The sequence below is a fragment of the Epinephelus lanceolatus genome, chromosome 8 (genome assembly GCF_041903045.1).
Source record: "Epinephelus lanceolatus isolate andai-2023 chromosome 8, ASM4190304v1, whole genome shotgun sequence".
Lineage (NCBI taxonomy): Eukaryota > Metazoa > Chordata > Actinopteri > Perciformes > Serranidae > Epinephelus > Epinephelus lanceolatus.
Window position 1 is genome coordinate 37,773,428 of NC_135741.1, and position 18,117 is coordinate 37,791,544.

The window sequence follows — 18,117 nt, forward strand, 5'->3', positions numbered from 1 at the left end:
TTTCCCCCAAATTGGCCGTGGTTTGACCTTTTGTAAATTACCCGTATGTGCAGGTCTGGTCTATTGGCATATGCAGCTCGTTGGCAGTGGGAATGTGAGCGAGTTAAGTTAGCAAGCACTAGCAGTTTGCATATCAGCAAATGCCTGGGAAGTGCATGTCCAATGATATATGTCCTGTCCTATATATCCTATTTTAAACTACTTAAAGTCATGGGAATGTGGTAAGGGAATGTGGTAAGATATTATGGAAAAGTTTTGAAAGTTGATTGATAAAAATGTGTGGGATTCTTGGTATAATGGTTTAAGTACCCTCTTTTGGCTCTATATATTTAAAACATATTGTGAATGAATCACAACAGGAGTAGTAAGGGCTGCATGGTAGCTTCCACTGTGTCTCGGGAGTGGTGGAGGAACACCCAGAAGAAACTGTTGCTCAGGCTCACTCCACCTCCACCACTCATGTTGTGAAATAGTCAACTCCTCCAGTCTGTAACTGTCTCTCTTTCTTCTTGCTGTCTTCCCAGGTGCTCATAGTGGATCTGTGTGCAGACAAGTTTGTCGTTCAGGTGTGTACACATAACACTGTATAAAGGGAATGATAGGTGTGGTCCCACTGGGGAAAGATGGCTTTGCCTACACTTGTCCCTTGCAGAATGTTTTGAGGGTGACAGAGACAAGAAACTGTAACACCCACAAGCGCTGCAGAGATAAAACTATACAGGATGTAAACCCAGACCTGAATTGTGTCATGGCGCAAACAGGAAGGCTGTTTAGCTGCTAATTCAGAGCTGAGGTTTGTCAGTCAAAACTAATCACTCTGTCTGTTCAATTAATGATATACTTGTTTGTTTTGTTGTGTTCATATTTGTGTCTGTTTTAATTTGACATTTAATTTAGTGAGCTTAATCTTTGTTCAGGCGCAGTCTCTTTCTCTATTAACTACAAGCTAATGGGATGTGCAGTGATTGACTTGCCATTCAAACATTAACTGCCTTTAGTGCATAACAGCATTAGGTCTTTATTTTTTTATACCACCAGATTTAAAACTCATTTGTGTATCACAGCACAAAACGTCATTCAAAAACCAAAAAAAATGTATAGCTGTTCATTCATCAGAACAAATTGGCCAAACATGATCAGAACACAGGGAACACATTTCCACTGAGGCCAAAAACATCAGAAAAATGTGTTGCAACAGTGTGCAGGACAGTTGAGATGTGTTTGTAAATGGCATCATGTGACTGTTGTTGATTTTTCCTGTGACGTGTGACAGCTGGGTGATGAAGACTGCATCCTGCCCAGTAAACTGCAGGCAGCGTTGCAGCAGATCCTGGAGGAGAGGGAAGACATCCTGAGACAGGAGGATGGAGACAGTAGTGGAGGTTGGTATATTACAGAGATTACATGCTCCAAACAATGTTCAACAATGCATCACTTTTTTTCTATTTGTTTATAATGATAGTAGCTTGCAATTGACAGCTGCACTACACACCTGGACCTCTGATGACCTACTGACTGCTGCCAAGTCTTTAGTTTATTCTGTTTTTTTTAAACTGGGCAGTTAAAACTGTAGTCAGATGGTAACTGATGGCCTATTTAGGTGGTTTAGTTAACCCTTTTATCTTCATCCAACGTGTGGCTTGTCCAGGTCAGCAGGCTGACCTGAGCTCTCTGGTGTCGGAGGGTTTTGCACGGTTCTTCGTGGAGCTGGTGGGCCACTATCCTCTCCACATGGTTGAGTCCTCCAATGGCAGCCGGGAGCTCCAGCGAGACAGTTTTCGAAAATCACACCCTTCCCGTGGAGTCCGCCAGTTCCTACAGCTCTTCATGGACACTCAGATGTTTGCCGGCTTCATTCAGGACAAAGAGCTGCGCAAGGGAGGAGGAAGAGGTAAAATTGTGGTGATGCAGCAGACCAATAGTCATAAGGGTTGAGTCGTTAAAAAAAAACAAAACATTAAGACTTATAAATAGCTAATTATCTTGTCCAAGATTAACTATTCTCTCTGTATTCATTAAGGGTCACTTATGAGATCTTAAAAGATTAAAAAAAAATATTTACACTCAGTTCTGACAGAATAACTACTTTTTTATAATAATGAAATCAATAGGAAGAAAAATAAACATTCACTGGTACTTTTCCTTCAAGTCAATATGAGGATTAAACTTTATACATGAATCTTTGATACCTTCAGATTTCAATGCTACTTAAAGACTTAAACAGCATTAATATAGCAGCACAACACAAATTGCTATGTAAAGATATGGTGGAGTAATGGCATCCTGAGCAGAGAATGAAGTCACACTACCTCTGTGTTGTAATCTGTGTGTCGCTGTGAAAGCTGTGCTGGCCATGCATGCGAGTCCCTGTGTGTGTATCCCAAACAGCTAGCTAATCGCTGCTGCTCTGCATTACACTAATAATGCGTTTTTCACTGATATTGGGACAGTGTTGAAAGCATAGCGCCCACCTTTCATTTTCCCCCCAGGTAACAATGTATAGACAATGTGCCAGAGCTTTTCACAAAATAATCTGATGATCGTTTTTTAAATGATTAAGTTGCACTGTTTAATCAATCATACCAAATCAGACATGTGACTTTAGTTGAAGGAAGGTATTTAAGTTAAACTCTGGTCCAACCTGGATCCTATATTCTCAGGTTTTTGTGACTAATGGTAACAATTTTTTAAATTGGTCCAGTAATGAGAGAGTGCTGCAGCAGTAAAACAGGCTGCAATGCAATCCCTACAGACAATTGTGCACCATCAATTCACCTGCACTAAAAGTGCTTATTTTTGCCACTGACAGGCTAACATTATCAGATATAGACAGGCAGACAACATTACAGAAAGGACCCTACAGAGAAATGGAAAGTTTTTCCTTACCTTTCCCTTGATCCAGTCTGTTTATTACCATGTGTAACCAAGCCTCACTCAAGGAGAAATCTTGTTCTCACGAGAGAGGTCACTTGTTGCAGGAAGACAAAGGTGGAAACATTAGTGAGAGTTGGAGAGAGGAGTTTCAGGAACAGTTTCTTGTGTTGATGACAATCTGAGCCTGTCAGTGGCAAAAACAGGAACTTTAAGTGGACAGAAATCGACAGTGCACAGTTGCCTGTTGTTGATGCTGCTGATGCTGTCTCTTTCAATACTGGACCAATTTCAAAAATTGTTGTCTCCATTGGTCACTTACACACAACAACATAGGAAAATATTAAAGTTTCTCTTCAACAGCATGCACTGACCTAAAAACAATAAATTTGAAATACCAGATTAATGAAACATGAAAAATTTGAAGAGAATCTAAACTTTTATTTAAAGTTAGATATTTTATTCTGAACACTTTCTGTCTCAGTGGCTCAACACTACCTATTATCTCCCAGGTCTCTTTGAGGTCAGAGTGGCTGAGTATCTGGATTCATACCCTGAGCCAGAGCCAAGTGGTGTGAACAAATTTCTCAAAGGCCTGGGTAAGTGTTGCTCTGTCATTAAGTGTTCACTTTCAAAGGTCTTTCAACAGCTAATTGTTCTTTTTGGTTTTTTTTCTTTTTTAGGAAGCAAGATGAAGCTCCTTCAAATGAAATGAAAACAGACCGACACAGTGGCTCTGAAATGAAAGACTTTGTAATTACTAACAGAACACTTGTTGCTGCTGGACTTGCTGAGGAGTTTTTTGTATAAGATGTGAATGGGACGGTCGAGAGTTTGGGTATCAGAGGACCAGGTTCATCTCATAGCCATGTATGCATGTCTGAGAGCAGTGCACTTTTTAATGGACGAAAACTGGAAAACATTCATGAAACATTGTGAACAAGGCAATATGTCTATGGAAAAAAATACATTCCAGCTACTTAACCTCAGTTATCAACCTGAACATGTGTGGTTGTAACTTTTTTCTCTCGGACTTGAAACTTGTTTACTTAACATACATTCTACTCTGCTACACAGTAAATGCAACTTTATTGTTAAACTTAAATCTTGTAAGTACTTTACAATTGAAAATAATCTGTTTGGTTCCAATCTGATGCATGTTCTTATACGTTTTATTGTAAAATTCCATTATCCACGTTGCATTCCCTTCAGCACAATCTGTACATAAACATTTTGTTTACCGTTTCTTTTTGTTTGCATTTCAGATCAAGTAGGTTTATTTACTCTGATCAGAGCATTTCAAAGTGTTAAGACTCCAGGTTAAACCTCATCAACATTAATATTTACATTTTTTCTTCTGTCCTTGACTTTCTCCTGGTTAATGGGAGTTGTAAATATTTTTTTTTTTTTTTTTTTTTTTTTTACATTTTGCACAATGTTGAGAACCAGTGTACAGTATCTGGAATATTTTTGTATTAAAGCATGATGTGCCCGACATTAAAAAAATGGGTTCTTAAGGACAGTGTCTAATGAATGACTATGCTATTAAAACTGGGCTATACAGTAACCCTGCACAACTATGACACTCGTGATCAGGCATTTGTGTAGGAGACCATGAATATGGTGTCCCCGAAAGCTCAGCGCACTGCAAATTAAAGGTAGGATCTGGAGGATTTTCAAACAAAACAAAATATAGACATATACAAATGAAATCCTGCTTAATCATCACCTATGGGCTTCTACTCATGTGTGGTGGTGACTCTGTTTGCAGAGCTCCTCCCCTTTAACTGTATTTTGATGTTTTTGTGAGCTCGGACCGCTTCTGGGCGGAGATTTCCCCAGCCAATGAGAGAGCGCAGGTGCCGTGTCCGAGCGTGCACCAGCGCGAGCCTTGCCTGAACCTCTTCTGTGAAGCCTTCTTCCATACCTCCAGGCTCCGTACATCTGGGAGAGTTGAGCCTGATAGGAGGGGCCGAATTTGAATGTGTGTTTACAAACAGCAACTGGAAAATCCTTCAGACCCTACCTTTAAGAAAACATACAAATAGGCAAAACACAAGCAAATTAGGAAAACATCTTCACCAATGTGACAACAGAATTTAGGGAAAAATAATAATATAATAATAAGAAACATACATCACAACGTAACGTAACACTAGCTAAAAGTACTTTTTCCTTTTCCCTCTGTACTCTTGTGATAGACAGCCTTCCAACAAGCCTGGGCAAATTTAGCCTTCTGAGCTGAAGGCAAAAATATTTTTCAAAATGAATGTATTAAGTCATTTTGACCTGCTAAAACACTTACATATAACATTTTTCTGCTGTAAAACTATTTTAAGTGTTACTGACCCTATGAATCATACAGTGTATAAAGGATCACAGGATTTCTACTAAATTTCCCATCATGCGTTTCCACTTAAGGCACCGGAACAAGCCCTTTGCGTGATGTAACTCTCTGATTCCCATTTAGTAGCACATTACCTAAACTGCCTCTTCAGCAGGTACCTCTGACCTCATCCCATTTGTTATGTCCAATTCATACGATTAGGGGCCTGAAACCAAGAAAGGGAGTCATCAGAATAATTAAGTTTGAAAATAATGTCTGCACAGAGGAGCCAATCCTCTAGAGGACTGGTGTATTGATTGAATGACACACCCTGAGAGAGCAGGGATAAAGACTGGCAGAACAGGTTCTTCTTAAAAGTGACTTTTTTTTTTTCCCACCCTCTGCTTAGCCTCTCAGGCACAACTTCCTCTTTTGCTGCACACATTTCTCTCACTTCCCATACCAAGATCCTAAATCCAAAACATGGCCCTAACCCTAACCAGCACCAACCAAAATACTACCATTTAAATGGTTGGACTTGTTGGAATAGTACACAGGGGTAAGCTCAGCCTGAGGGGCAGACTTAACGTGAATTACACACCCTTCCTCTGAAGCACTATGAGACACTAAAAACACAGGAGTGTCCAAGCAACATCATATAAGCATGTCACCACTGTGACCACATGGGGGCACTGTCGCCATCTGCTTCCACTGGCAGGAAACAACCTGCAGAGTTGAGTTTTCAGCTCAATGCACTGAAAGTCTTAATATAACTTTTCTGTTTTAGTGCAACAGCATCTCAGATATAACATGTTTGGTATTTGAGTAGTGTTAACCCTAGATTATAAATATGTGCTGAATGTCTTAGAGGGAGGAAAATTATGACTATAATGAACTGTTTATTTAACCTTAGAATATAGTTTGACCTCAGCTGTTTAACACTAGATGCCAAAGGAAATTACAGTTTAAAATTGTGAGTAGGAACTTTGGCTGCTTCAGGGTATATTACACAGGATCACATGTTATGAAATAAGATTTTTTGGGCTCAGTTTTAAGGGTAAATCTGGTGAATGTGGATAAATCTGCTGCTTCTACTTCTGCTTCTGCTTTAGTAATTTCTGCTCACAGACTGCACTTCCCAGCTGTTTTAGTCAATTGTTTAGCCTTTAAAGATATTTATTTATTTTTTATTTATTTATCTTTGTTTAAGATTTACAACCTCAGTAGGAATCAATGGGTTTGGGACTGTGAGCTACATACAGGCTGGAGAGATAGTGAGATCTGTTTCTCAGCAGACATTGTGGCCTGTCATAGCAGGGAAAGCACAGGGGTAATTGATAACATTAAAAACGACTGCGTTCTGTTTAGTTGAGCTAGTTTCAGGGTCATGCTATTGTGCATGCTGGCTCAGTGGCACGGCTCGCTAGGTCACTTGATGGAACTGAGGCCACATTAATTTAATTTGCTTTACTTGTGTTTTTCCTGCTACTCGAAATGTCTACCGGGAAAATGGCTTTGGTCTTTTCATAGGTTTTGTGGACGAGAACAAAAACATAGAATACTGTCAGACTGAGGATATCACAGAGGTTTGATGCAAATGTGTCTGCCAAGACCGTCTCTTTAGAGACAAACAGTTTCATTTCACTGTCATTAATGACGAATGTAACCTGCCTTTAAGAGAGATTAGATCATGTACACAAGCCCTGATGATTTACTAATGGCAGCTCAAATCAAGGCCAATAAATTAAAAAATTGTCAAAATGTCTGACAAATAAAAAAAACAGAGTGGGACACAGACACTGTTACACTCATGGTATTTAACTTTGAGAAGACCAGAAGCTGTGACTTTCCATCTTAATAGAAATCCAGAGAATGTTTTTAGACAGACAAAAACTAGCAATGGCCAGTGGTGCCCCCAGAAATTCTTCATAGGGGTGGCCAAATAAGGCCACTGAAAATCTTGGGGTGGCATGCCAAAAGCAAAAGCTATAACTGAATGTCAGGTATGCAATCATGCTGTTTATGTAGGCTAGTTGAAAACTATGTCAATGTGAGAGTTAGGGAATCACAACTGATATACTTTGATTTCTTATTTTACTGTTAACATTACTAATTATCTGATGTGCACAAACTAACACCAGTACAGTCAACATAAATTGCACAATAATCCTGTTTTAATGTGTTATGTATCTGTATCTATACATGTAAGGAGATTCATTGTTTTTCAAATAGGCTGGTTGTTCTTTTCTTCAAAAAGACAAATATTCAGCCTTAATTTAAATGAGTACAATGATTGGAAGGAACATAACATTATCTGGGAACAAGCCTTCTCAAGTTTAGGGGAGACTCATGGGTACCCACACATTTACATTCAGATATCTTGAGATGAGAGTTTAAGGGACCCTTTTGAAAACAGTCATGCCAGTTGTTCCCTTGCCAACATTTAGCCTAACTTTAGAACATTATTCAAGCCCCTTGTCCTGTCAAACTAACATGACATGATTGGTACCAATGGATGCCTTAGGGTTTCTTGTTTCACAGAACACACGACCAGTATGTAGGATTTAGTGGCATCTAGCGAGATTGCAGAACTAAAATTCTCCTGTGTGCCAAGCCTGTGGGAAAACTCCAGTGGCTGATGCAAACACACAATCACGTAAACGGCCCTTTAGTGCACTGGTTCCCAACGTGGGGGTTCTGAGGCCCACAGGGAGTCACCAAAGCCGCACAAGGGGTCACAAGTCCTTCTCTAATCTAAGGGGTGCAAGAAAAAAAAATTCAAAAATATATACAGTAGTCCTATATTTCAGCATTTTAGTCATCGCTGATTATTTGAAAAAAAAAAAAAAAAAAAAACTAAATTTTTAAGGTTTTGATTATTGTTCGAGATATAAAATACAAAGAAATCTAACAGGGCACAGTGAAGACCTGAAGACAAGCTATATTCACAGAACCTTCACTCTGCTAAACAGCCTCATCCTGCATTAGAAAAGCACACAATTAAAACAACCAAAGAGCTGAGCAAAATGAAGAGGAAATCACTGATTTTCTCAAAAGGAAGCCTTTTAAATATGTATGATCGAAAATAAAAGAACATATTAAAAAAAAAAAGTATATAGAAGTATAGAAAAAGTATAAATGTTCCCACAAATAACGGAAAAACTCATCTCTGAATGTAATAATTGCAGGAAATTATTGCTCAAAACTTGTCATAATTAGTCATTTTGCATAACATTTGCAGCTGGGAATTTGAATTTGAATCTTATTAGCACACAAGATGTGATGAAGAACAGGAGAGGAGCAGGAGAGGTAAGACACCCAAAGGGGCTCAAGGTGAAAACCTCCCCTCTAGAATTTCATATCTTTTCTATTACAAATAATTTTTTTATCTCCTAAACATGACAAAACAACAAGATGTAATAATCATAAATGAATCTGACACATACACATAAAACATAAACATAACTAATAGACCGTTTCAAACTGGACAACATAAACATTCTAAATGGGTCCCTTTGTATTTCCTGTTTGAATGTATGTTAATGCAGAAGCTGACAGGAAGTAAACAGGGACCAAAGTTGTTGCCCTAGCAACAGAATAGCAATGAAACGGTCCATACATGAACTATAGCACAGAGTTTTTTTCCCATTAGATTTAAATGAGGGTGATAATGGACAGGTTGTATTTGGGTCAGTTGTAAAGTTTATCATTTGTTCTGTACTGTTATTGTTGGAATGTTATTTATGGAATATCCATAAAATATGTCAATGTGAAATGGGCCATGTGGTGATGTAGATAGCTAGCAAGTTTACTAATGGGTAAAGGGTTAGAGGTTTGAAGGGAGCAATTAATAATAGAAATATTTTACAATAAAGAATGGATAGAAAGAGATTAATGTAAAACCCTCACAGCACGCTCAGTAAAGCTGCATCCCACATGGTAACAGCTGGCTACAAGAACCAGTGGGAGGTGTAAACAAGTCGTGAACTGTGTTATTTGCTTTAGGCTACTATCTGCTGGTTAACTGCAATATCATAAAAATACAAGATAAATTCACTCCAGTACATGGGTGGATTACTGAACAGGCCTACCGGGCACAGGCCTCAGGGCCCAAAGTGTCAGGGGGCCCCTGGCCTTCACTTGCAAAATGTCATTAAAATTAGCACGTAGTGACCAGGAAGAGACTCAGAATGACCACAAAGACACAAAAAGACCACAAAGAGATTCAAAGGCCCTGCAAAGAGACACAAAACAACTACAAACATGGGCAAACAACCACAAACAGACACAAAATCACAAAAACATGCATTATGACTACAAAGTGATCTAGTCTGTGTGTTTTGCTCCAATGTAGGAGAGGTTGTGGGGCCCTTTGCATATCTGTGCCCAGGGGGCTATTGTCTCATGATCCACCCATGCTCCAGTTGTGTAATCAAAAGCTGAGATGAAAGGCTCAGTCAGTGCAGTACAGTGGGCTGCATATGTGATGGGAGAATGCGCTGTGCATACAGAGCGTTGTAATTTTACTGAATTCATATATTAGCCTATATTTTGTTGATAATACTTCTACATAAATAGGATTTTAAATGCAGGACTTTTACTTACTAGCTGAAGTGGTACTTTTACTAGGGTAAAGACAATCCACTATGGATTATTCATTTTTCTATTTCTTCCCACTTGGGCTGCAAATATCACTTTATCACCTACAGATGGTCCACAGTGTTGTTGCTCAGACTTTCACCAGCTATACTGAAAGGTCTTGAAGCCCTCTAGCACTTCAGCAGATTTTCAACAACTGTTTGAATGGATCTAAGGACAGTGGATGACTTAACAGCCTCACACATAAAGTGTGTTCCTGAGAAAAAAACCCTCATGGATCTGTTTTCTGTATTATCGAATGCATGGTTTCTTCAGTAAAATCCACCAAACAAATAGTATGCAGTAATTAATCCTCGCTACAATAAGGAAGACTATAGATAAGATGAAAATGTAATCATATGATAATAAGAATTCAACAATAAAGACAGAAAACTTACACTGTCAGTAGTCATGCTGAGATCAGAGACACAAGAAGTGAGAACCTGGTCAGTCAGAGCACACCTGAACACACACCTGGAGTCACTTCATCTAATCAGGGGTGTCATGCTGGGAGCACAGTGTCTCTTGGGCCTCTGGGGACAGCGTTCCCCCGGCAGCACAGAGGGAATTCACACCAGAGCTTTGTATGGAGGGACATCCACCTACAGTATAGCACAGTGCATCATCGAGTCATTCACTGTAGGGCCTCTGAGCAGAGCCTGCTGGTTGGATATCACTTCAGATCCAGATTCAGAGTCAGTCACACAATGGTCTCACAGGGTTTTACAATCTGAGCAACATATATTATTTTTTAATTTTTCAACCTTCTATCTGGATAAGGATAAAGTGAACAAAAAAAAAAAACCTTCATTGAAATAAGAGAGAAAAATAGGGATCCCTTAACTGCCAGACATGCAGTGGTATAATTACAACATTTATCAAAAGTATGTAATATTATGAAAGTAAAGAATTTATAATTTTGAGTAAATATTAGTTTGAGTTTTCAGGTAAAAGTTAATGGTGTGATGAACAGGGATAAACAAGGTTTTCTATTTTTGCATTCCATCTATGTTAATGTCATGTTGTTTTGCTGCTTTTCTATTTTTGCTCTCAGAAAGTGCTGTATAAATACACTAGACATTCCTACTGCTTACTTAATTTAACTGCTACTACTAATAGTACTTCGACTACACTTCTTACTGCTACCGCTACTAAGGGAGACCGGGAGGCTGGATTACGCTGCGAGTGGGTCTCATGGCAAAAGTATCCCGTAGAAAAAAGAGCTGCATAAAATTATCATAAGGATTTCCATAGGATTTTGTAAGGAAAAACCCGCTGATCTTTAAGTGTTTGCCCTTAAGTATTCCCTTATGCATTGCTAGAAGATCCTTAGTAACCATTTCTCTCAGAAAAATGTAAGGGATCAAAACCAGTTTCCTGAAGTGAAATAATTTACAGAACATAAAATCAATGGCTGAATTTAAAGTGATTAAAGAGGAGGAGGAGATACCAAAGCACATTTTTCAAGACAGGGAAAACCCAGTGGACACTAGTGATGTTCAACTTGTTAGAAAGTATAGATATTTTCATATTTCTTCATTACTTCCTCTGCCGTTCATTCCACATCAAGATTTCTTGTATTGATTTTGTCTGTTACTTTTTGCCACATCTGCTTGTGCGTGTTTGTTCTCTCATCTTCTGTCCAGCTTGGCTTTCTATTTCTTTTTGTATTCTTCTTCTTGTTTATTTTGGAGAAGCTGGCTAACACTGACAATACTACTGTCAAGTAACATTAAAGGATGACGACATGACATAAACACTTAGCCAAGGAGAAAACCTTAGAGGTTTTATGCAATGTTCCTAAATGAACCCCTCAGCTCAGGAACATATTTCGCATAAGGGACAAACTTAAGTTTAAACTTGCTGTAGTTCTGGTCACTGAAGCCTTGGGGCAGTTCCCCCAGTTTGCCCAGTTATTTAAATTTAACATTTATCTTCCTGTCCTTGTTCAGATGATCAAAAGTATTGCTTTAAAGGAGAAGTTCACATCTTTCAAGTACATCTTCAAACAATACTTACATGCTCATATGTAGATTGGATCAGCTTTGCTCTCTGTAATCTTTACTTTCCTCATTACAAAAGTCCATTCAAAACTTCATATGGGGCTTTTGAGATCTGATGTTACAAAATCAAGTGGGTATTTTCCAAAAGGCTTTTGCTGATCTCCTTGGCAAAAAGAAACAAAAACGACAAGGACAGCACTTCAGATTAAATTTAACGTTTATTGGGAAAATGGGTGCATCCTATCCACAGCACCATATCTTTATGTCCAGGGTTAGCAACGCGGTGTGTGTGATAGGGAGTGTGTGACAACAGGTGTTTTTTACAACGTGTCATCATCTTCCAAGAGTCATTTTGGCTGCATGCAATTATGCATAAAATAGACTCAGCATGACTATAACCATAAAAGCCGCATGTTGACAGTGAAGGTCAGCGTGCTGGAAAAATGATAATCTCAAGCCAAACAGAAATACTGCGTGAGCTGATTTTTAAAGTGGGATACTTGATGTGGAAAGCTATTCATAGCACTGTGATAACCTTTTGGAGTGTGATGTTTTGACCTGCTTTAACTCATCTTTGTTTCAGAGGAAGCTGCGTTCATCCTAGATAGATCCGGAAACTTTTGGTTAATTATTAATGATAACATGTGTGATAATAATGATGATGACAATGTGACCCTGATAAGAGGCATAATGGATAATACTTCCCTCTTCCTCAAATGACTTGGCAAGAAAACACAGAGCACTGCAGTCAGAGCCACACAAACAAAGATAATTTGAAGAATGAGTGTTTTCAGTCATGGGCCATAAAGATAAGTTGATGGCCTGATGTGACGTACAGTTAACCGTCACATTAACCCTCATAAGTTTGTAGACCAATATTTACCATGTTTATCTGCTTTGTTTTAAAGTCCTTCTGACCTCAACTGTCAGACCTCAATATGACCTCTTTTCTCTGTTGTCTAAAGACATAGGTGACTGGACCAATATCTAATATACAATCGTGTGTAGTACAGTTTTTTTTTATTATTGTGATTTACTGAAGTCTCACCTAGAGTGGCTCAAATATAAACAACAGATGAGAGATTAAACAAATCTTTGTGCACAGATTACAGCATCTGCAGTATTTAGAGCCCTAAAGCTATTATATTTTAGTAAAAAAAAAAAAAAAAAAAAATCCCACCTATCCCGAAACTTAAGTCTTCATGCTTGTTCTACTAACATGCATTCCAGCCATTATTCCCAGGTACAGATGTACCCCAGAATCTCAAACAATGCACAGGGCACCTTTAAGCATCTCTATGTGACACAAAGCTGAAACACATTAACACATGGTTAATGTTGTGAAACTGTTGCGGTTAGGTTTAGAAAAAAAATACACAATGTATTCACATCATGTTACATAATTTTAAAGTATTTAGAATACTTATTTTAACCCGAAACATGAGTGACATGAATGTGTGATGACCGTACATAAATTAGGTAACGTTATATGTTCTTGTTGAAGCGTGCTCATCTCCATCTCAGAGTGGTGGTTGAGCTCTGTGAGGTTGGGTGTGGGATGGTTGATGATTTTGGATGCGGTGTGTGTTATTTAAGTGAGTTTTGGTTTCACATGGGACATAGGTTTCTAAGTTGTGTAACGTTACATTGAAACAACATTGACTTTTGGTTTCACATGGGAATTAGGTAGGTAAGTTAGGCTGCATAACATAATGTTAAAACAAATTTGACTTTTAGTTTCAAACAGGACATGAACAGAGGTCTTCTGGGTGAAAGTCATTGCTTGTTTGACCCATCCAAGTATGCAGACTTTCTCACTCTTTATACTATCAGTTGGTCTCAGTGTCAAGTATTGCCATGGATGGATTCAAATTGGAGTTTGGTGAAAGTCTAGTGTCTCTTGTGAAGATGCTGAAGGGTGCCTCAATATCACACACCGAAGGGTGTAACAAAGTATCAGTTCTTTATGACCTAGGAATGACAATGGACTGGCCTTCCATATCTTACCTTTAGCATTTAATGTATGTGGGCTTTTTAATTAAACTTCAACAGTAACCTTTTCTCCTCTCTTGCACCTCAATTGTTAACAGTTAAGACAGGACGCAGACAGGAAGTGACACCAACTGGGGTGCTTCATACTGGCACCAGTTCTTCAGCTGAAAGCTTCAAAATCCCAATAAAGACTCCCTGTCAGAGGTTTTTATGTTGGAAAAACTGATGTAATGCTGCCAGTGGTTGCTGTGGTGTAGAGAGGCAGATGGGTGTTGGAAGGTGGAGAGGCACCTTGAGGTGCATGGTATTCTCATCACCTACCCAGGAGCCCTGTATCAGCTGGTATGTCCAACATTACAGCTAGCTCTAGTGTTTCATCACGAGTACTCACTACCTCAGCATTGCATCCTGAATAACATCTTACCCTTTTATATTATCATATCATGTCACATATTCAGTATGTAAATCTAAAAGTCTATACAGTGCATAAGTAAAGACACATGTGAGCAAATGTAATAAAATACTAAAAAGAATTTGAATATATATTATCTACTGAAAGGGGCATCAAATTTAAGATTATAGCAAATAACAATTGAGGCTATCATGGTTTTTCAAAGGATAAAGAAAAAAAATGGAGAAAAATTCAAACAAGATGAAATGCCTAAAAACAATAATATAGTGATGATTTTACAATTTCAAGAACCTTCCCAATAAATGTAAAAAGTTTAAAGCATCAGAGCAACATATTGGCCAAAAATCCATATCGCACAACAGCAACGACCATAGTTCAACTCCAGTTTGGGATCTTAGCTTCATATCATTCACCTCTCTCTTAACCCTAACATTTCCTGTCAAACTCTCCTCTGTTCTCTATCAAATCAAGGCAACAATGCCCGAAACATAGGGTAAAAAATGTGAAGTTTGCCCTCAGATCAATGCTGGAGTAAATGCCAGAGAGTAGCTGAAATCATACAGATGCATTTTCAGAACAAGGTTCATAAAAAGCCAACTACATTTCAACATATTGTGTAAAAAGTTGACACTTTTACCAGATGCTAGAAAAAAAGCTTTACAGGGTGTCCAGAAGGGTTCATTCTCTGGGAAACATGGATATGCTTAGTAAATTATCGTGACAGTTTCATTTGATTTTTCCTCTGCTCAGGTGGAAGCTGTAGTGGCTATAGGTGTAGATTTCAGGGGACATGTATTTGTGCCCTCCAATAAAAACCATGAAAGTAGCAGAGTACTTTTACTTTGCCAGAATTAAAGACATTTACACCAAATACTGATGCAAAAAAAAAAAAAAAATCAAAAGCAAGAAAGTAAGTGTTAGCATGCTAACGTTTGCTAATTAGCACTAAGCACAAAGTATAGCTTAGCCTGATGTGACATTCAAGCCAGCCCACAGAAAAGGCCGGGCCCCTGAAGAGGTCCAGTGAATGGGCCTTCCCATATCTGCTTTACTCATTTCAACACATACCTGGTCATGTGGCCGGCGGCCCACAGTCTGTTTCTCACATTTGCATACCAAAAAAAAAAAAAAAAAAAAAAGACTCATACCATTTTCAGGAGAGGGGGTTCTCTTTATGACACAGGTTACATTCTATTAAAGCAACAGAAAATGTTTATTTTTGTTGCTTTAATTGATAATAGTGAATATTTTGGTTTAAAAGAAAATGTATCTATCATTGCTCACATTTACATAATTATATCTGGCTTCCACAGGCCCCTTCCAATGGCTAAGGCCCTGAAATCTTTACCCACTTATGGGCGGCCCTGGGATCACTGGTTTTGCAGGCACTTGGTCATAAACTTTTTGGGGTCTGTCCACTGGGGAACATTAATGTCAAAATCAAATTACCCATCCCTCGAACCAAGCTGCTCGCATTGCTAAAAGACTACACCTACTATTACTACTGCTGTCCCATTGACAGCTACAATGATCCTGACGGTTCTTGAAAATATGATCAATCAAAAAACATCTTATCAGAGGTGGACAATACTGAACAAGTCCTTCTACATATTACAGGAAATACAAGGTCATTACTACAAAGCCAGTGTACACAAACCTCTATTGCCCAATCCCACCAGCCGCCCCAGACATAACATTGTGTTTTACCCTGGAAAAATGCAAGAGCACAGGTTTTGCCCTCGATGGCCTTGAAAATATCATCTTTGCTCTCTAGTGTTGGAGTAAATGTCAGGCAGAATAGAGAGACAGTCAACATTGTGTCATTTTACAGCCTGCCTGCACACACATCTTTCCTGCTCACGTGTATCCCTCTCCGACCTCAGCAGCAGCCTCACCCAACCCTCCATCCTGCAAGATAACTTACCATAGCTTATTACTTTCCCCCAGCCAGCCACTAAATCTTTGGCATGTTTATTACAAAGCCAGGTTCATGGATTCCAGGAAGGGGAATAAAACAGGTTCTGATTGTATACCTTCTCCTTCCTCAAAGCACTCACAACTCAATGCCCAATAAATTACTTTGCTGATATGATACGGCACTATTTGTGTTTGGGTTACTAAATAACCGAGTCAGTTAGGCAGCTGTTATTGCAGCGACATGCTATTGCTAATGGCCCAGAGCCATTAGTCATTACCATAAAATAAAATGAGTAGTCAAATAAAAAGCCTAACACACATCCTTCAAGTCAGCTTAATGAGCAGGAGCCTCTTCCTGGTGGATGTACATTTGTTATTTTTATGTTTATTTCCCGAATTAAATATTGAATAAATGTTTATAAAAGTCTTAGAAAATGCAGATTTGAAGAAAATATTCTTTGCTGCTAAAGGTGATCTCAGCCCCACCCTCATATATATGTTTTTGATATATATAATTGAATATGAAGGAAAAAGATCTGAAGATCTAATGCTAACGGTTGGCTTCTAGTCCTGACAATGCAGTTCAGCCTAATGTGTTCAAGTGATTACCCACACAAGGGTCTGATGGGGTGGGGTGTATGTGGAGAGCATTAGAGTAAGGGCGCATTCACGCCAAGGTAGTTGGGGGGACTCGATTGGGCAGGGAATGCCAAAAAATTTCACACCTTTATTTGGTTCGGTTCACTTTCACACTGCACCTTTTAAAGCGAACCAAATCGCCTGGACAACTTTACACAGTTACAACTGCTGCTTGTTTGGAGGCAGTAATGCCCGAAATGACCACTGACCATGAAGAATAAAAGCATAAGGGAGAAGAAAACCCGGTTCATCGATTGGCCAGGACCGAAAACGGAAATCCATCCCCTTCAGCCGGCTTGGTCACCACAAAACATCAAAATGCATTGTGCTCTATGTCACTTCCTCTCTTTGGTTTGCTGGATAGTCTCTTTGCATTTCCCACTGTAAGCGAACCACACCAGGGTTCACTTGCAAGTGAACCGAAACCTCCAGTTTTCAAGCGGACCAGGGATCACTTGTGTGGTCAGCACCAGAATTCGAATGAGCGTTCACACCACTGCAAATCAACCGAACTATCCCTGAAAGCGCACCAGGGTTTGTTTAAAGCAGATCAAAAATGCGTCCTAAGACAAAATGAAAAAGTAAGAGCAATCCTGGGCACAGTACAAAGGAGCTCTAGGTAGCCAAATCTGCCAGGTCCAGCCCTGTCATTTCAAGACACTGTCCCTGGTGAAGCGTAGCTGGAAAAGTTTTCAGACTAGCCAGTGCTGACGTGTCATACTGTGTCATACAGCAAAACTGTATGTTGTTAAAGAGGTGGAACAACAGTCTATTCAGAGAGAGCAGCGCTCCGGTGGGAAGACAGTCCTGTATCACCACCTGGTACCTTATCACTCACTAAATGGAAATGAATCCTTTATATGTTTTGTGCAGCTAAAACATGCTGGCTGATGCAAAGGCTGTGTAGTTTGTGTGTCTTTTGTGTTTAATGTCCAGCACAGTGGTGTTACGCCACATCGGCTGTTTCATTCAGTTTGCTTTTCGTCATTCTGGGGGAAAAAAAAAAGGTGCAGCCTGCAGAGTTTTTTAAGAGTGCAAATGTGAGATATAGTTGACAAGAAAGTAAATGCAGTTGTCAGTTGAAGGATTTATTACGGTGTGTGTTTGTATACAGTGCTGGAGGTGAGGGGTATTTGCATTATGTGTGTGTTTTTGTAAGGGTGGGTGACAGGGATAAAAGAGGTGAGGAGGAAAAAGAGAAAGATATCAACATAGAAAGAGACAGGGAGGGGTGGTGAGAAGGCGAGAATGTGTATTACTCTCATTGAAGTCTAAGGGTTCTCTCCCCCCCCCCCCCCCAGACACCACCTCAAGGCCGA

General features: G+C 39.2%; 1 protein-coding gene and 1 long non-coding RNA gene across 5 annotated transcripts in view; one reads left to right on the plus strand and one right to left on the minus strand.

The window, feature by feature from the left end:
- The window catches only part of dennd2c (DENN/MADD domain containing 2C), a 22,309-nt gene extending 17,918 nt beyond the window's left edge, over positions 1 to 4,391 (plus strand). For both annotated transcript variants that reach the window (XM_033628122.2, XM_033628123.2), the window contains exons 15-19: positions 525 to 566; positions 1,274 to 1,382; positions 1,649 to 1,891; positions 3,384 to 3,470; positions 3,555 to 4,391. In XM_033628122.2, coding sequence (XP_033484013.2) covers positions 525 to 566; positions 1,274 to 1,382; positions 1,649 to 1,891; positions 3,384 to 3,470; positions 3,555 to 3,586 — 513 coding nt within the window. In that variant the 3' untranslated portion in view covers positions 3,587 to 4,391. The remainder of the gene's footprint in view (positions 1 to 524; positions 567 to 1,273; positions 1,383 to 1,648; positions 1,892 to 3,383; positions 3,471 to 3,554) is intronic.
- LOC117257799 (uncharacterized) lies at positions 1,038 to 10,398 on the minus strand. 3 transcript variants are annotated; one of them, XR_004501726.2, is made up of 3 exons: positions 10,234 to 10,398; positions 1,493 to 1,869; positions 1,038 to 1,330 (listed from the first exon to the last, which is right to left on the minus strand). It is a non-coding gene; the product is annotated as an uncharacterized LOC117257799 (long non-coding RNA). The 3 variants fall into 3 exon arrangements; XR_004501724.2 differs by having other exon boundaries at positions 1,038 to 1,351; XR_004501725.2 differs by having other exon boundaries at positions 1,038 to 1,351; positions 1,663 to 1,869; positions 10,234 to 10,395.
- Between the last annotated feature and the right edge of the window lie 7,719 nt (positions 10,399 to 18,117).